Source organism: Mirounga leonina, unplaced genomic scaffold (genome assembly GCF_011800145.1).
Source record: "Mirounga leonina isolate KUSES-001 unplaced genomic scaffold, KU_Mleo_1.0 Mir_101609, whole genome shotgun sequence".
Taxonomy (NCBI): Eukaryota; Metazoa; Chordata; class Mammalia; order Carnivora; family Phocidae; genus Mirounga; species Mirounga leonina.
This window is the reverse complement of record NW_023270164.1, coordinates 11,306,167-11,325,762: the sequence shown is the minus strand read 5'-3', so window position 1 is coordinate 11,325,762 and position 19,596 is coordinate 11,306,167. Positions and strand designations below refer to the sequence as shown.

The window sequence follows — 19,596 nt, the reverse complement described above, 5'->3', positions numbered from 1 at the left end:
ATGTCGGAGAGTTTGTGGAGAAAGGGGAACCCTCTTACACTGTTGGTGGGAATGCAAGTTGGTACAGCCACTTTGGAAAACAGTGTGGAGGTTCCTCAAAAATTTAAAAATAGAGCTACCCTATGACCCAGCAATTGCGCTTCTGGGTATTTACCCCAAAGACACAGATGTAGTGAAAAGAAGGGCCATATGCACCCCAATGTTCATAGCAGCAATGTCCGCAATAGCCAAACTGTGGAAAGAGCCGAGATGCCCTTCAACAGATGAATGGATAAAGATGATGTGGTCCATATATACAATGGAATATGACTCAGCCATCAGAAAGGATGAATACCCAACTTTTACATCAACATGGATGGGACTGGAGGAGATTATGCTAAGTGAAATAAGTCAAGCGGATAAAGTCAATTATCATATGGTTTCACTTATTTGTGGAACATAAGGAATAGCATGGAGGACATTAGGAGAAGGAAGGGAAGAATGAAGGGGGGCGGAAATCGGAGGGAGAGATGAACCATGAGAGACTATGGACTCTGAGAGACAAACAGGGTTTTAGAGGGGAGGGGGGAGGGGGGATTGGTTAGCCCGGTGATGGGTATCAAGGAGGGCACATACTGCATGGAGCACTGGGTGTTATACGAAAGCAATGGATCAAGGATCACCACATCAAAAACTAATGATGTATTGTATGGTGACTAACATAACATAAAAAACAAAACAAAACAAAACAAAAAAAACCAAAAACATGCTTTATGGTTGAAAGCAAAAAATTTAAACTCGATGGGGCAGCTGGCTGGCTCAGTCAGTAGAGCATGGGACTTTTTACCTTGGGGTTGTAAGTTTGAGCACCATGTTGGGTATAGAGATTACTTAAAAAAATAAAATCTTAAAAAAAATGTAAACTTGATGAATTTTCCATGGATTTCAATGGATTTTCAAGGGATAAAGAGAGACATTACACACTGAAAAAAGTCAATTCACCGAAAAGACACACAATAATGATTTACATTTATTAGGTGGCAGTTGGAGCCATGGATTTTGCCAGTGTTTAATTCTTATCCTCCAGTAATATTTTAGCTTGCAAAAAATAGCATGTAGGAAGAATAATATGAAGGTAGGTTAGCACTGCAGTATATTTTATAAGCTTATGATAAAAATAAAAAGGAACATAATCATAATAAGTCATTACTAAGCCATTATTTATTAGTTTTCTGAAGCTTTAGGTATAATAAGTATGGAATGCAGAACAGACATGGTCCCCCCTCCCCTTCTAGCAATTTGCAAAGAATCAGGAGGCTGATTGACAGTTGAACAATTCTTTATAATTCTATATTACCCTTGCAGAAGGCTTTTTAGTGTTATCAAACTACCTGTCACCCCTTACTAAAATGCTCTACCTTTTAAAAATTGTAAAAAAAAATTAACCCTGTTAATAATATCATTTCTTTAGGTTTTTTGTAACTAGATTGAAATTTCAGCTCTAGAATTTTCTACGTTTCTTCAAAAGTTCCTCCAGTAGGAAAGAAAGCCTGCCACTCATCCTGCATAGGGATAGGGAGGAATTCCTTTGACCCCCAGGCCAGTTATCTGTTAAAAAAAAAGAAAAGAGAGAAATTTTGCTAAAAGGTAATTCTTCAAAAGCATCTTTATGATTCATAATAATATATTTAGCCACCAATTATCTTTGTTTTATTTCCTATCATAAAAAGGAATTACTTGATTAGGTTAGGTCCAACCCAATTATTCACATTGATAATAATCCAACTAAGAACCATCTTCGATTTAAAACTGAATTTATTCCTGCCCTCTTCCTATTTCTTTTCTTTTTTAAGAGATTTTATTTATTTGTCAGAGAGAGAGAGAGAGAGAGCACAAGCAGGGAGAGCGGCAGGCAGAGGGAGAAGCAGTCTCTCCCCTGAGCAAGGAGCCCGATGCTGGACTCGATCCTAGAACCCTGGGATCATGACCTGAGCCCAAGGCAGACGATTAACCATCTGAGCCACCCAGGTGCCCCTTCAGTGTTTGTTTTGTTGCAAAAAGTAAGTTAAGAAACCCAAAGATATTCCTGTGACACGAAAACAATCAACTGATCTCATAAACATGTTTCAAACACTGGTTTTCCAAGCCCATTCTACTGATTTACAGAATTTCAGCAAACACTACTACTGAAGCACAAAACTATTTTGAAGTACTGTATAAAGTAGGCTACACACGTTATCTTGGACTTACAGCCTAGGAAATCTAAATAAAATGTTTTTAAAAGTATAGGATGATGAACTTAAAAATGAGGGACGCCTGGGTGGCTCAGTCGGTTAAGCGTCTGCCTTCGGCTCAGGTCATGATCTCAGGGTCTTGAGATCAAGCCCCAGGTCCGGCTCCATGCTGGGCGTGGAGCCTGTTTAAGATTTTCTCTCTCCCCCTCTCCCTCTGCCCTCCCTGCCCCAACTTGTGTGGGCACATGCACACACACATACCTGCTCTCTCTCTCTCTAAAAAAAAAATGCTAAATAGAATTATGTTTTGGAAGTATGAAAAAGCACTTATCGGGGCGCCTGGGTGGCTCAGTCAGTTGGGCGTCTGCCTTTGGCTCAGGTCATGATCCCGGGGTCCTGGGATCGAGCCCCACGTCAGGGTCCCTGCTCAGTGGGGAGTCCTCCTTCTCTCTCTACCCCTCCCCCCTGCTCATGCTCTCTCTCTCTCTCTCTCTCTCGTGCACGCAGTCTCTCTCAAACAAAAAAAAAAAAAAAAAAAAGCAGTAATCATTCAGTTACTTAGCCAAGGATCTCCCACCTCACCCTCAACATAAAAGAAAGAGCCAGATCACCTTGAAAATTCCACCAGCTTCAGGCTGCTGCAGAAGAACCTCGGGGTCCATCCCGTCCCGGGCACAGGTCACATACATTTCAGAGTAGTCCTTCCCTCCGAAGCAGCATGAAGTTGTTTTAACAACAGGCAACTTCACAGTTTGGAGTCTTTTCCCTAGATCACCAAATATTTTATTGAAAGTCCAGCTCTAGCAAATTTCCAACCTGCACAACCGTTCGGGACCCCTTGCCGAGAGTTAGGGATATTCAAAAAGGATTGTGGAGGTCAGACTTCAGCCAGGTATTTAACCTACCTTCCCTGACAATTTGTTTTGGGCAAAAAGAGTTACCTCCACAGGAAAAGAAGTTCTGACTATAAATTTGGGGCCCTATCTCGGGCCTTTATTTCCAAAATCATCCTATTGAGACCTCTGAATATATCTCTATAGAACTTTATTAGTAATGAAGTTTCTCTAGTCGCTAGTGTCTCGTTTTTTTCTAGACATGGCAGGGATTTTAAAAAAAATTTTGCTGCAGGCTTACCTGTCTCCGGATCTAAACAAATCACTCTTCCTCCATTGTAACAGGCCACCCAGAGCTTCCCCTCAGCATCGATACACATTCCGTCTGGAATTTGTTCTTCTTTCTCCAGCTTGTAAATACTTCTGCGGTTGGCTAGGGTTAAAAACACAAACACACACACACGATAAAACAACAGGCCACTCAATACTGAGCATCAGACAAGGAGCTCTCAAGCTGACTGTAAATCCTGATCACTTTTGCTTATCCAGGGTCTGGCACGTGGGATGGTTCAGAAGAATTCCTAACTCTAAAACAAAAATGTCCAGGGGCACCTGGGTGGCTCAGTCGGTTAAGCGTCTGCCTTCAGCTCAGGTCATGATCCCAGGGTCCTGGGATTGAGCCCTGCATCGGGGCTCAGCGGGGAGCCTGCTTCTTCCTCTGCCTCTGCCTCTCCCCTTGCTTGTGCTCTCCTTCTCAGATAAATAGATAAAATCTTTTTTTTTTTAAAGATTTTATTTATTTATTTGAGACAGAGAGAATGAGATACAGAGAGCATGAGAGGGAGGAGGGTCAGAGGGAGAAGCAGACTCCCTGCCGAGCAGGGAGCCCGATGCGGGACTCGATCCCGGGACTCCAGGATCATGACCTGAGCCGAAGGCAGTCGCTTAACCAACTGAGCCACCCAGGCGCCCAGATAAAATCTTTAAATAAAAAAAAAAACAAAGCAAAAATGTCCAGAAACATGAGTGGGCACTCCTCAACAAAGGATTTTTACCACATGATTTGCGGGTGATTACTCTCTCTTTAGTTTGGGTACAGACATATCTGTCTAAGCTTTCAGGGGAAGACAGGAAAAAGGAAGTAGAATTCTTTTTCTTAAGATTTTATTTATTTATTTGACAGAGAGAGAGAGAAAGAGAGAGCACACAAGCAGGGGCAGGGGGAGAGGGAGAAGCAGGCTTCCCACTGAGCAGGGAGCCCGATGTGGGACTCGATCCCAGGACCCGGGGTTCATGACCTGAGCCAAAGGCAAATGCTTAACCAACTGAGCCACCCAGGTGCCCCTAAAAGGAAGTAGAATTCTTAATAAAATACCAATAGTTCTTTTTGAGGTTGACCTGAACTGAAGCTCTGCACACCCACCTCAGATACATTTCGGTTTGCAGTTAGACCTTTGCTGTTTTTCCTTATAAAAATGCTGACTTTGATTAACTCCAAGATCTAGAAGGCAACTTAATGGTACCATGTGAACTGTTCATACGCAAAAACTAGTAAGATGTGTGCCTTCTGTTTCTGCCGGACTGAATGCTCCAAAATCATCTTATCAAAACTCAATATTAAAGACCTTATTTCTGAAAGGAGGGGTATTCTGGAGCCAACTGGCTGACCCCAAAGAGGGAATAACAGTATACAAAAAAAAAAAAAACCCCATCAAATTCCAGAGGAACTTTACACTAGAAAATCCAGGTCATTATAGTAATTGCATCGAGGTATAATGGAAAAAAAAAGTTAAAACCATGTGTCAGTAAAAATGGGTAAAAACAGTCATAAAAAAGAGCACTCTGTATTTCAAAGCAAAACATCTGTACTGAAATAACTTGCCTCTCGTTAAATCTACATGAGAGTCCTGTGATTTTTTTTTTCCAGGTCATTTTTATTATTGCTTTTGCTCTTGTGGTTTGGCACCTTTCACAAAACAGTTTCAAGTGTTCCCTTCTAAATTCTCAAGAACTCCTTCCCTCCCAGTTTCCAACTATAGCTCATGTCGAACCCACTGATGGAATTGAACACTCTGCAGCTACTTTTTAAACTCTTCCATTTTGGAAGATTATTAATTCGTCTCTGAGTATTTGCCTCTGGTTAACTCGAGTACAAATGAGAAATTTCAATCCCAAACCTTAACTTTCCATTCCGTTCCTTTAGCTTATTCTGCTGTATATTATTTGCCTATAGGCACCTCTGGTAGAACAGGATCCATTGCATGGTGAGCCTCTTTCTAGTGACGGTAGCAAGAAGGGGGATGAAGGATCTATTCATATTATGCCAATGGTGGCCACAGTTAGGTGTGTTGAGGGCCACGGTTTGACTGGCAGCATAGTCGAGTCTGGGTAATTATGACTCTGTTGGAATAATCACATCAGCCAGTTCTTTATTTGACAAGTAAGGGCCTTTTCATATGAGTCGAAGAAGGGGCAGCTTCCTAGTTACACACATATGAAAAAAAATCCCAGCAGTATTAAGAAGGATCATGAAAAAGTACGTACTGATCTTTCCTGTCTGCAGGTCATAGTCAAAGGCATCCACGGAGTAGGACAGGCTGTCAATGTAATAGAAGATTTTATGGTCCAGGGACCAATCCAAACCATTGGAGATGTCCACCTGGTCAAAATACTTTTCCACGTGGTGGTCAGGAAAGAGGGAGTACAGGGACCCCTGGTGCCGCTCCAGAACCGCGGGGGCTGTCTCCTCGGCCATGGTGCCTACAAGACCCCAAAAGCACTGAGTTTAGCTCCACAGCACCTTGCCCTGTGCCCTACACCATCTTTTATGACCAGGGTTCCTTTCCCATCATTAAATCAAGGAAACTAGGGACAACTGGGTGGCTCAGTCAGTTGAGCGTCTGCCTTGGGCTCAGGTCATGATCCCAGGGCCCTGGGATCGAGTCCTGCATCGGGCTCCCTGCTCCGTGGGAAGCCTGCTTCTCCCCCAGCCTCTGCCCCTCCCCCTGCTTGTGCTCCCACCCTCTCTGTCAAAATAAATAAATCTTTAAATTTTTTTTTTTAAGATTTTATTTATTTGACAGAGAGAGACACAGCGAGAGAGGGAACACAAGCAGGGGGAATGGGAGAGGGAGAAGCAGGCTTCCTGTGGAGCAGGGCGCCCGATGCGGGGCTCGATCCCAGGACCCTGGGATCATGACCTGAGCGGAAGGCAGACGTTTAACGACTGAGCCGCCCAGGCGCCCCGTTTTTTTTTTTTTTAAATAATAAATAAATCTTTAAAAAAAATTAAAAGTCAAAGAAACTATTCTACAATCCCAATCTGGGTCCTACATTAAAAAGAAATGACTACCTTGCTTATGATGCAAATAAAAATTACACTGACAGGGCTGGTTCCGGATAAGAAGGAATACATCTCCACCAACCTCACTTTCTCCCACTGAGCACGATTACACAGTCTGGACAAAGTGGAGCTATTTGAGAAACTCTGAAAAGTAAGTATCAGGCAGCCCCGGGAAGAACAGCGGAATTTGCAGTGCTGCCTAATTGGTGGCAAGTTCTCCATTTTATTCTCCAGTATGTCCCAGCCTGAACTCAACGCAGCCTGCAGCTTGGAAGTGAGCACTGTGGTGAAGACAGAGAGCCAAGAGAAACCCTCTCAATCTGGCTCAAGGAGCAGAATAGGAAACTCCTGAGGCTCGGAGAGTGGAAGAAAGGCCCTGGTTCTTTTTCACTCCTTTCTCCAGTCTGCAGGCTATCCTCTGCAGCAAGGGTAGTAACAGCAGAGTGGCCGGCAACGGGAAACTGCAGAAATCAAGACTCAGGGGAAGGGGACATTCCTCTCCAACTGGGTGAAGCCACAGCTCCAAAAGGGCAGAGCCAAACACTGCTGCTTTTGTGGTTTCTCTCTCTCTCTCTCTCTTCTCTCTCTATCCTCCTGCTGCTTGGCCCCGGAGACAGCACCGTCCTAGAGATGGGTGGTTTCTGGTTGGAGCAATGACAAGGACAGCTCCAGGAAAATGGAAAGTACCTGGAGATAATCAAGAGGGATGTTGTTCGGGAATGCAATTCCATAAAGTTGTTTATGATCTTCTGGGCTCATCTTCTACTTGTATGTGCAAGAATCTGGCTCTAATTAGCACACCGAAGATTGAGAATGCAGTTGTGGTTAGAACTCTTAAGTCTCAGACTGGCCACTGAGTGGCCCACATGTGGGCCAGATCCTAATGGCACCTCACAGAGAGCAGGCTAGAGCTTTTCTGTTAAAACATTCTGAACCTAAACACAGGTATAGGTTGCTTATGAGGACAAATATATCAACATTCTCCATAGGATTTAAACAAGACCCAGGGTCTCAAAATAATAGTCAAAAGGTCTAGGATACCATCCAATATGACTTGGCAATGCAAAGAAGTAGAAGACACAACGAACAGCCAAATAAAAATTTCAGAACTGAAAAAGAAAATAACTGAAATAAAGAAACTGCCCGGATGGGTTTGCTAGCAAGATAGAGAGGACGAAGGAGTTACTGTAGCGAATGACAGGTCAATAGAAATTATCCAGGGGCGCTTGGCTGGCTCAGTCGGTAGAGCGTGTGATTCTTGATCTTGGGGTTGTGAGTTTGAGCCCCACGTTGGGCCTAGAGATTACTTAAAAAAAATTAAAATCTTAAAAAAAAAAATTAAAAAAAGAAATTAACCGGGGCGCCTGAGTGGCTCAGTCATTAAGCGTCTGCCTTCGGCTCAGGTCATGATCCCGGGGTCCTGGGATCGAGGCCCGCATCGGGCTCCCTGCTCGGCGGGAAGCCTGCTTCTCACTCTCCCACTCCCCCTGCTTGTGTTCCCTCTCTCGCTGTGTCTCTCTCTGTTAAATAAATAAAAAAATCTTTAAAAAATAAAAATAAGAAAAGAAATTAACCAATGTGAACAACATTGCAGAAAACTATAGATTCAAGCTGAGCAAGCCCAAAACAGGAGATAATCCCAAAGAAATCTATACCCAGACACATCATAATCAAAATTCTGAAAACCAAAGTCAAATAAAAATCCGTAAGAAAGAAAGAAAAATGGCATATGACATATAGAAGAATAATGATTTCAATGACTGTTGATTTTTCATGAGGAGCCATGAAGATCAGAAGGAAGTGACGCTTTTTTTTTTTTCTTTTTCTTTTTCTAAAGTAGGTTCCTTGCCCAGCGTGGAGCCCAACATGGGGGCTTGAACTCATGACCCTGAGATCAAGACCTGAGCTGAGATCAAGAGTCGGACGCTTAACCGACTGAGTGAGACACCCAGGTGCCCCGGAAGGCACACATTTTTCATTTGCTGAAAGAAAAAAAGTGTCAGCCTAAAATTCTATATTCAGTGAAAATATCTTTCAAGAACGAAGGTGAAATAAAGATCTTCTCATATGAAGTAAAACTGGGAGAATTCATAGCCAGCGGATCTGCTCTAACAGAATTGCTTAAGGGAAGGGAAATAATACCAGAAGGCAGCTTGGAACATCAGAATGAAGGAAGAGCAACAGAAATAGTAAATATAATAGGCTGTTCTCCTCTTTAGTTCTTGAAAATATTTTTTTGTTAAACATTTTATTTTGTTTTTCTTTTTTTGAGATTTTTTTATTTTTAAGTAATCTCTATACCCAACATGGGGCTTTAACTCACAACCCCGAGATTAAGAGTCGCATGCCCACCAACTGAGCCAGCCAGGCGCCCCAGTTCTTTAAAATATTTCTGATGGTTAAAAGCAAAAATTACATTTTCTGACGGGATTTATATGCATGTATATAAAGCCAACTATCGCATAAAGAAGCGATGATCAATTGAAGTGGTAAAATCTTGGTTCTAGATAGACTATAAAAAGTTAACTGTATATTTTGCAATCCCTTCAGAAGTCCTTAAAAAGCTACACAGAGAGTTACAATGAAAGATCACCATAGATAAATCACAATCGAATTCTAAAAGAAGGTTCACGCAACCTAAAAGGAGGCAGAAAAGGCGAAACAGAGGAACAAAAAATACAGAGGGAAAGGAGAAAACAAATAACAAAATGGTAGATCTAAGTCAAAGCATATCAATAATTACACTAAATGGAAATAATCTAAACACATCAATTAAGATATTGTTAAGATGAACTTTTTAGGGCGCCTGGGTGGCTCAGTTGGTTAAGCGACTGCCTTCGGCTCAGGTCATGATCCTGGAGTCCCTGGATGGAGTCCCGCATCCGGCTCCCTGCTCGGCAGGGAGCCTGCTTCTCCCTCTGACCCTCCCCCCTCTCGTGTGCTTTCTCTCTCTCATTCTCTCTGTCTCAAATAAATAAATAAAATCTTTAAAAAAAAAAAAGATGAACTTTTAAAAAATCCAACTATTTGCTGGCTATAAGAAACTCGCTTCAGATATAATGATATAGATCATGTAAAAGTGAAAGGATGGGAAAAGCTACACCATGCAAATATTGATTAAAATATTAGCTGGCGGGGCTATGTTAACATCAGACAAAATATACCTAGAGCAAAGAAAAATATTAGGGATACATAGGGGTCCTACGTATTCGAAAATGGTCAATTCACTAAGGAGACATAGCAATCCTGACTTGTATGTGCTTAACAACAGAGCTTCAAAATACACAAAGCAAAAGTCAGAACTGAAAAGAGAAATAGACAAATCCACAATTACAGTTGGAGATGTCAGCATCCCTCTCTCAGTAATAGATGCGAGCAGATAGAAAAATCAGCAAAGAAATAAACTGGACAGCATCAACCAATCTAAGTGACATTTACTGAACACTCCACTCAACAGGAGCAGAGTACAAGTTCTTCTCAAGTGCACATAGGATATACACTTAGACTTGAGTATGATCTTGGGGGACAGAGCGGAATTTGACTGTAATGAAGAAATTGGGAAGTTCATCTAGTATACCAAGTTCCATTTGAAATAAAAGTGAGTCAAAGGAAAATGGACAAAAGTTAGGAAGCCTGAATAGCAAGCAAGACAGGGTAAATCCTCCCTCCCAGGGGAGAAGGATGTTCATGCAGCAGTTTCCGGCTATGGGGCTGTTGGGTTTGTTTCACTAATACTCCTCCCCACTGTCTGCCTCACAGAAAGAGATGCCTGGAACATGAATGTGAATTCCCCACTGATTGGAAAGGGTTCTACCTCAGTGGGAAAGAACATGCTGGAGCCCTGGCTCATACGTCACTATCTAGTAGTGGACACAGACAGGTCAGACCTTGGATGTGGTGACACCTTCAGGATTCTACCCACCACCTCGAGACTCCATCCCGACTATCCAATGACCCTACCCTTTTCTGGTCCAGGGACACCTCCTAGCACCTGCTGAAAGCTATGAACTCTCTAGAAAAAGGTTCTCAGGTGCTTCCGGCAGATGCGCATGACCACTTTGTACACCCACAATGATGCCTACAATTTTAAGGGGTCTCCTCAGGGCACAGGTTAAGAACTGGGGACTCCAGGCTAAGGACTCAGGCTTCCGAGGACACCTTTATTTTATCTCACAAAGTGCCACAGAACTGTAAACTATAGCTGTAAGGAGAGAGAAACTCAATTTCAACAGCAGGTAGGGTATCCAGTCCCATTTCTTTACGCTGCAGAAATTAGTGGCAGAAGGGCTTCCAACGGATTCTCATCTTAAATCTTTCCACCTGTCCTGGACTAGATCTATGGTTGTGTAAAGCCTGGGAAGACGGGAAACAAGCCATAGCCGGTTGCTCAAGACCTCACGTACCTTCCATGCTGAAAGCAGACGGGGCCATGGCAGCAAGGTTTGCAAACATGAAGGGGACGGGTGGGGAGGTGGACACAGCAGGGATTTGGAATCAACTCGGGCTAACTTGTTGTGAGGGGAAGTAAATGAGAACATACGTGAAATGCACTATTGAACTGGAAACTAGAGTTAACATTCACGGAAGGCTGGACGTAAGCCATTCTCCAACCATCACAGTCAACACTGGCTCAAGCAAGAATCATCAGCAAATGTAAAACCCAAGGGAGATATTTTGAAGAGGGCCAGGATATTTGGTTGGTCTTAAGGCATCTCTCCCCGTGTTGTAGCCAGCCTCCAAGATGGCCGCGAATGACCCTTGCCTCCCAGTATTCACACCCTTTGTATACAGTCCCTTCTATCATTGTGTGACCAATAGTACATGGCAGAAATGATGTTATGTCACTTCCAAGATTGGTTATAGTAGGACTGTAGCCTCTGTCTTGGGTGTCCTCATTCTCTCTCTCCCTCTCCCACCTCCCCCTCCCTCACATCTCTGGCCCTGGGGAAGCCATGTCCCTAGCAGCCCTATGGAGAGGCCCATGTGGTAAGGAACTGAAGCCTCCTGCCGACCCCATGTGATTGAGCTTGAACACGAATCCTCCAGGGCCCTTGAAAGACTCCTTTCTGAGGCTGTCGCCTCCGCCAACAGCTTGACTGCAACTTCATGATATAGCCTCGAACTAGAACCATCTGGCTAAGCCACATCCAGACTCTTAACCTTCAGAAACTATATGAGATAAAAAAATGTTTGTTATGTTAAGCCACTAAATTTCAGGGTAATTTCTTACACAGCAATAGATAACTAATAAACCCCACAAATAAATAGTAACTATGGGGGCACCTGGGTGGCTCAGTCGGTTAAGCCTCCGACTCTTGCTTTCGGCTCAGGTCATGATCTCAGGGTTGTGAGATCGAGCCTTGCGACGGGCTCATGCTCAGGGCGGAGTCTGCTTGTCCCTCTCCCTGCCCCTCTGCCCCTCTGCTCTCTCTCTCTCTAAAATAGATAAATAAAATCTTTGAAAAAATAGTAACCATGCAGTAGAGAAATCTGAGAAGACCTTAACCAGGTGATCAAAACTAACATCACCCGTGAGGGACATGGTATCCAGGTGGGATACTTGGACAAAGACAGAGCGTCACCTCTGCAGTATTCTAGCGACAAATGTACGGCATCAGTCTAATCACAAGAAAACATTTGACAAACACAAAAACAAGAGGAACATGAGGAATGTTCTATTAAAAACGGGGGGAGTTGTGTGGGACTGTATTCTTCAAACACGGCAGTGTCATAAAAAACAAGAAAGGCTATGTTCTGTCCCAGATGAAAGAGGTTTAAAGAGACATGTCAACTAACTGCAATACATAATCCTAGACTGGATCCTGTGCTGGAGGGGAAAAATGCCGTAAAGGACATTATTTGGTTCATGGACAAAACTGGAGTATAGATAGTACATCAGCTAAAACTGTACCAATGTTAAACTTCTTTAAGTTGATAACTATACTATGGTCATGCAAGAATATGTCATTTTTCGGGGCGCCTGGGTGGCTCAGTCGTTAAGCGTCTGCCTTCGGCTCAGGTCATGATCCCAGGGTCCTGGGATCGAGCCCCACATCGGGCTCCCTGCTCCGTGGGAGGCCTGCTTCTCTCTCTCCCACTCCCCCTGCTTGTGTTCCTTCTCTCGCTGTCTCTCTCTCTGTCAAATAAATATTAAAAAAAAAAAAAAAGAGTATGTCATTTTTCTTGGGAAATTCCCAAGTATTTGGAAGTATTTTTCAGGGTTAAGGCACGTGATATATGCAACTTACTTCCAAATGATTCTGGAGAAAAGTATGTTTATATATAGAGAGAGCGAGCAAATGGGACAAAATGTTGACAATAGGTGAATCTAGGTAAAGGATAGACGGGTGTTGTTCGTACTATTTTTACTTTTTTCCCCCTGTAAATTCGAAATTATTTCCAATTTAAACATCACCAACTACCACAAAACCTCTATTGTAAACCTCATTTAGGGGCTCCTGGGTGGCTCAGATGGTTAAGCATTTGCCTTGGGCTCGGGTCACGAGCCTGGGGTCCTGGGATCGAGTCCTGCATCAGGCTCCCTGCTCTGCGGGGAGCCTGCTTCTCCCTCTGCCTGCCGCTCCCCCTGCTTGTGCTCTCTCTCTCTCTCTCTGTGTGTGTCGAATAAATAATAAAATCTTTAAAAAAAGAAAATTTAAAAAAGTCTTTAAAATAAAAAACCACAAAATAATAGAAAAATAGAGCTCACTTAAACTACAAAAGTACCACACACATTTTAGTCTCTGCCAGAGACAGAAACTGAAAGGAATATTTCTGAAGCTTTTCTCATGGGATTTAAAAACTTTTAAAATTATTTTTAATTTATTATTTTAACAGTTAATTTTTAATAGACTTTATTTTATGTATTTATTTATTTTTACATTTGTGTTAAGTAAGCTCTACCCCCAGCGTGGGACTCTGAACTCACGACCCCAAGATCAAGAGTCACATGCTCTACCCACTAAGCCCGCCAGGAGCCCCCTGGGATTTTTTTTTTTTTAAAGATTTTATTTATTTATTTGACAGAGACAGAGATAGCGGGAGAGGGAACACAAGCAGGGGGAGTGGGAGAGGGAGAAGCAGGCTTCCCGCCGAGCAGGGAGCCCGGCGTGGGACTCGATCCCAGGACCCTGGGATCACGACCTGAGCCGAAGGCAGATGCCCAACGACTGAGCCACCCAGGCACCCAGGCATTTTTTTTTTTTTTTAAGTGAAAAGCAACTCAAGTAATAATAAAAGAAGAACCCAAGACGCATTATGAGTAACATTTTACCATAACAACTGGGAGACTTATCCTAAGTCCTGCTTTTCTCCCAACCTCGGTCAATAGGGGCTAGAGATAAACCGCACCAGCAAAGTATCTCCCAGCGGGATCCACCTTCCCATCATTGAACCGATTGTTTTTCTTGTCTTTATCTACTGTGGCCAGGGCTACTGCTGACTGATCTTCCCAGTTCAAAGCACAGAACTTTGTTCCAACGGTGGCGACATAGCCTCCTCCCTGGCGAAGGGCCACAGAGCTGACGGGGGCATCTGCAGAAGCAAAAGCAGCTGTCAGAGGGAGTTAAGTGGGCCAGTGGCCGAGCGGCACCCTGCGGGCATCCCGCCACCTGGCATCTCGAAGAGGATTCCAGCTCTTCTGACAATGCAAGTGCCCTCTCCCTTCTGTTGAATGGTGAAGGCTATAGAACCAAGTATATTCGTTGAGCAGTATCCTTGGGCAGCAGAGATAGAAAGGTGAATGAAACCCTGGAAGCTTCTAGTCTAGTGGGAGAAGCAGAGAAGTCACATCGCTGCAGCTACCCTACACTGGGGCAGGCGCCACATCAAGTTTAAAGGGCTGGGGGTTCCTAACGGGTGGGGGAGAACAGGGGGACCCCGGAGTAGCTGTCACGGAGCAAGCGATGCTTGATTCACCTGATCTCCAGGAAATTCAGAGACACAAACCGTGTTTAGTTCCGGCAACTATCTCTCCCTCCCTCTGATCCAGGACTTGTCTTTTTTAAGGGGCCCTATTTCATGTATTTAATTGAAAGTTGTGGGACGCCTGGGTGTCTCAGTTCATGATCCCAGGGTCCTGGGATCGAGTCCCACATTGGGCTCCTTGCTCAGCGGGGAACCTGCTTCGCCCTCTCCCTCTGCGCCCCCCCTCCCCTGGCTAGTGCTTGTACTCTCTCTCTCTCCGGCAAATAAATAAATAAAATCTTTCAAAAAGAGGAATTTATTTTGAAAACATTTTCTTTTTTTTTAAGATTTTATTTATTTATTTGAGAGAGAGAGAGTGTGGGGGACGAGGAGCAGAGGGAGAGGGATGAGCAGACTCACTGCTGAGCACGGAGCCCAACTCGGGGCTCGATTCCCGGGGCCCTGAGATCATGACATTAGCTGAAACCAAGAGTCGGTCACTTAACCGACTAAGCCACCCAGGCACCCCTTGAAAACATTTTCTAAGCACCTATTCAGTAAGTGCAAGGCGCTGGTACTCTGGGAGCAGCTCTTAACTCAAAGCCCTGTTAAGAAGTTGATTCCAGTCATTGAAGGGTCCAGGGAATGTGCAGGACAGTGTTGGGAGGGTCACATTCTCATTGTGCCCGGAGACTTCTGTCAACTCACTTGTGTGACTTCCTAAGTTACCTGATACCATAAGCCCTTTCCATGGTTTGGGGGTGGTTGCAGATTAGGGGTAGGAATATCCCCCTAATGTGTACATGCTGGGAAAGAGAGACTAGGGAAAGCAGTGGGGTCCCCCCCCACCCCGGCTCTGACCCCTGGTCACAGTCACTTTGCCTCTAGTCACACTCATAATCCCTGGGTGGATTAAAGAGCTGTTCCCTCCCATTAAAAAAAAAAAGGTTTGAGGTCGCCAGTTCTGGGATGAGACTGTCCCAAGGTCACAGGAATTCCTGGTATCTCTTCCCATTAACACAAAACAAGAAGCTTCCTTATCTCTAATCAAGCTCCTACGCTTGGGCCATAGAATGAGAAACCCCTCCTCTGGGAACAACAGAATCACGTTCAAATGCCCTTGGAATTTGTCATGAATCTTATTTTGTACAGTGAACAGATAGTCCTGGTTGATGCTTTGTAAGTCTTCTTCTTACATTCAAAGAAGGGATATACCTGCTCTTTTCTTTTCTCTTTCTTTTGCCAATTAAGGGCTTGGCCCGACCCAAGGCAGACGGACTTTGCCGTGCCACAAATGGGGTCTCCAACTTTTAAAGCTGTGATCTGAAGATGTTAAGGAAAAGACCCTACAGTGCCTCGTCAGCAACACCAAATGCGGACTGTTGCCCCTCACCCGCAGCCGAAGAGGAAAGTATTGACCATCCAGAATTTACTCCGGGGTCCAAGTGGGAGGACACAGAGTGTGGCTAGAGAGAGCATGAAAGCTCATCCAGTAGCCTTCAACAAGAAGCTCCCTGGGGAATGACACATCAGGTGACAACTTCCCCCACCCCCCACCCCCATCTGGACAGAGCGGGGCCTTCATCCTTACCCACAGTCACTTGCTGCACGTGCTTGCTGAGAGAATCCCATCGGCAAACCTTTTTTGCAGGAATATCTACAAAGAGCAGCGAGTTGGACGCCTCCTCCCACACTGGAGACTCCCCACACCGGCAGTTCTCCCTCAAAACACACTCGATCTTAATGGAAGACATTGTCAATGGGGAGCTCTCTGGAAGGTAGCAGAGATGACAGAGAAATGTAATCACATGGAGCAAATTCAGCAAAACACCTGGCTTAAGGCCCTGGTAAGATTCCAATACAGACTGAGTTGTTCTCAGAACTGGAAAAACATGTTCTCTCAATCAGAACAGAATAGGCAATGTGGCAGGAAGAGACATACAGGAAATGAAGAAAGAGCTGATGGGGCACCTGGGTGGCTCAGTTGGTTAAGCGACTGCCTTCGGCTCAGGTCATGATCCGGGAGTCCCGGGATCGAGTCCCGCATCGGGCTCCCTGCTCAGCGGGGAGTCTGCTTCTCCCTCTGACCCTCCTCCCTCTCATGTTCTCTGTCTTTCATTCTCTCTCTCTCAAATAAATAAATAAAATCTTAAAAAAAAAAAAAAAAAAAAGAAAGAGCTGATAGTCCATAACGTGAGACACCTTCAATTGACTTACCAGGGTGTGATTTCAAGCTATCTTTAAAAAAGAGAAGAAAAAACCACAACACCCCAACATCCATACCTTGGTGTCTGTCGGTGACCCTCGGAGAGCTGGCTGCTCAGGGGAGGGAAGGCCACCCTTTATGTCTGTGCCCTAGCCCCTGAAGGTGGGGGGGGGGGGCGGGCAGCTCCCTCATTGGTGGCCCCTCCCTGCCTGCAGGTCACCAGCTCCCACTGCCCTCCCCCATCCCCTGATGGTGCTGGTTCCCTTCTCCAACCCACCGCGCAAAGGCCAGAACCTTCCTACTCTGCGTTTTTCCAAAGTGCGTTTTGAGAACTATGGTCATCAGTGATAATACACTAAATGGGACCTGACACCCATTTTCAACTTGGCACAAGGGAAGGCCAGGAGAAGAGGACACAGTCTGGGCGCCACTGGAGGAACTGACAGCCCCTTGGCTATTTCTTGCCGCTCGGAGAGGGCACCGTGCCAGTTTGGCAAGGAGTCTTGAACTCCACAGGCGGGAACATTCTCTGCTGGGAGTTGAGGCCAGAGTGTGACCGGCGAACAGGGAAAAGACAAAGAAAAATTATCAGAGAAGAAAAAAAGAAAACATTACCCAAGAAACCCCGTGGGAGAGGAAAAGGAGGCAACTTTCCAGAGCCTCCTCTCTTTCCCAAACTCGGCCCAGATGCTGACCCAAATTGTCTGCATCCTCATCCCTCTCCCCTTTCTTTCTTTCTTTCTTTTTTTTTTTTTTAAGATTTTATTTATTTATTTGAGAGAGAGAATGAGAAAGAGAGAGCACATGAGAGGGGGGAGGGTCGGAGGGAGAAGCAGACTCCCTGCTGAGCAGGGAGCCCGATGCGGGACTCGATCCCGAGACTCCAGGATCATGACCTGAGCCGAAGGCAGTGGCTTAACCAACTGAGCCACCCAGGCGCCCCCCTCTCCCCTTTCTGCTTGGGAGTGAGTGGGCTCACCCACGGATGGGCGAATTCATGACAGGGGGGAAAAGAAAAATAACCTTTGGTTTTATATTCCCTTCGATACATTACTTTTTTTTTTTTTTTTTAAAGAAACACAGCTCAAATCTTAAATCCTGATGCCAGCGTCCTAGCATTTGGAATCCTCGCTGGCTGTTAAAATTTGGCGCAGGCTCCAAAGGCCTTCATGTTATCGATCTGAGATAAGGCCCAGGATCAGACGCGGGACTTTTGCAATAGCGACTTTTAACCCGGCGCTCCTCCTGCGTGCAAGCCGGGGGCCCGCCGCTGTCCCTCCCTGCCCGGGCTTCGTTGCTCGGTGGCCGGGGCAGCTGCCCGTGCGGTACCTGTGCGGCGGAGGGGCCTCGGCACGCTCCGGTGGCGCCGCTGCAGCCTCGGGCGACCGCGAGGCCCGCGGAAGCTGAAGGGCGAGCCCGCCTCGTCCCCGTCCCCGGCCCGGCCGAGTGGGGCGCGCGCGCGGGGGTGGGGGGTGGGGGGTGGGCCCGGGTCCCCGGGGGGGCAGGGGCGGGGGGCCGGGGGGCGGTCTCCTTCCAGCGGGCCCCAGCGACTTTCGATCGGCTGTGGCCAGACCTTTCCTCCCCGGGGAGCGGGCGGAGAGGCGGGCCTGAGCCCGGCACTCACCCGGCGGGTGCCTTCCAGGCGGCGCAAAGGTCCGGCCCGAGCGCGGTAGGGCTGGGCGGGGGACGCGGCCGCTCGGCAGGTGGGTGGCAGCGGCCTGGAGGTGCGGGCTGGGGACTGTTACCCCCGACGCTGGCCCCCTCCTCCGTGGCTCCTGGAAAAATCCTACAAAGCCAGCCGGCACGGGGGGGCGGGGGAGAGGCTTGGAGCCTGGTGAACCTGAGCCTCGGAGTTTGGACGGGGAGCTAAAGTTTCTGTCTTACTTAAACAAGAGCAATTGTTAAAATGCCTACCAGAGGTTGGGGTCGAGGGTCCGGTTAAACACAGGCAGGTTAAAAAGGAAAGAACAAAGCGGTTAAACAAATCCACCCTTTTCCTAGTGGGAGAAAGACTGCTGGCTGGAGGCCAGCTCTTGGAAAACGTTTTTTTGGTGGGGGAAGAGGAAAGGCTTTAATTGATTGGATTTGAAAAAATCAAATGGAATAAAGGATCATAAGCAGCGCTCAGCTTCACATTCTCCTTTAAGAGCCTACCTCGCCATCCATATTTTCTCCAAATAACCTACAAGTTTAAGACATTAAAAAAAAAAAAAATGAAGGGAGAGAGGTAAACAGAATGGGGGTTGCCGCTGGGGGATGGGAGCCGGGGGTAACCGTGAAGGGGTCCAGGGAATTTTCTGGGGTGATGGAGACTATCTGGATGGAGGCTTGGTTGCACAGAAGTATGTACTGTGCAAAGGCATCTGGTGGGACACTTGAGATTTGTGCATTTTATTGTATGTGTTGAATCCCAGGTCAGTGCTACCCCATTATCACTTTTAATTTTTTAAAAAATATTTTATTTATTTATTTTGACAGAGAGAGAGAGAGACAGCAAGAGAGGGAACACAAGGCCGGGGGGCCGGGGCAGTGGGAAAGGGAGAAGCAGGCTTCCCGCTGAGCGGGGAGCCCGATGTGGGGCTCGATCCCAGGACCCTGGGATCATGACCTGAGCCGAAGGCAGATGCTTAACGACTGAGCCACCCAGGCGCCCCTTTTTATATTTTTTTAACATAGGCTCCACGCCCAACGTGGGGCTCAACCTCATGACCCTGAGATCAAGAGTCGCTCGCTCTACGGACTGAGCCAGCCAGGGCCCGGTGCTATCTCATTATTGATCTTTCCCAATCTAGCACGCATTCCTGGCCATCTGCGCTATCCTAAAACCTACACTCAAATCACAATCACTGTGGCATTCCAGTTCTCTTGAATTCACCAAGGAGGAAGGGCCAGAGATCAAGCTCCAAAGACACGAGGTTTGGAGTGATCTGAGCTCAAAGTTTCAGCTTAGTAACTTAGAGTAATGGGCACTTACGGTCTCAATCATTTTGCCCTCACCCTGGGAGATGTTTAAGACAACTGCCCTCCCATGTCCCCATTTACAGATGGGAAGACAGGAATCTACAAAGTGAGGATACTCCCAAAGTCACAGGTCAA

General features: G+C 45.9%; 1 protein-coding gene across 2 annotated transcripts; it reads right to left on the bottom strand.

The window, feature by feature from the left end:
- Positions 1–992: 992 nt before the first annotated feature.
- On the bottom strand, positions 993–18,272 carry RGN (regucalcin). Of its 2 annotated transcripts, none has more exons than XM_035003726.1 (7): positions 18,125–18,272; positions 15,886–16,065; positions 13,740–13,922; positions 5,591–5,806; positions 3,348–3,479; positions 2,825–2,979; positions 993–1,587 (listed from the first exon to the last, which is right to left on the bottom strand). In XM_035003726.1, exons 2-7 carry the CDS (start codon positions 16,046–16,048, stop codon positions 1,537–1,539), a joined length of 900 nt encoding a protein of 299 aa, XP_034859617.1. In that variant the 5' UTR covers positions 16,049–16,065; positions 18,125–18,272; the 3' UTR covers positions 993–1,536. The 2 variants fall into 2 exon arrangements, with proteins under 2 accessions (XP_034859617.1, XP_034859627.1); XM_035003736.1 differs by lacking the exon at positions 18,125–18,272 and adding an exon at positions 17,830–17,850.
- Between the last annotated feature and the right edge of the window lie 1,324 nt (positions 18,273–19,596).

What these genes read in the sequence shown, in the direction of transcription:
- RGN (XM_035003726.1), bottom strand. Translation starts at nt 16,048, where the DNA reads ATGTCTTCCATTAAGATCGAGTGTGTTTTGAGGGAGAACTGCCGGTGT. An exon ending in CGCTGGGAGATACTTTGCTG is followed by an intron (nt 5,807 to 13,739) that starts GTGCGGTTTATC and finishes GGGGTCTTGTAG; the next exon opens with GCACCATGGCCGAGGAGACA. An exon ending in TTGTTTAGATCCGGAGACAG is followed by an intron (nt 2,980 to 3,347) that starts GTAAGCCTGCAG and finishes TTGGTGATCTAG; the next exon opens with GGAAAAGACTCCAAACTGTG.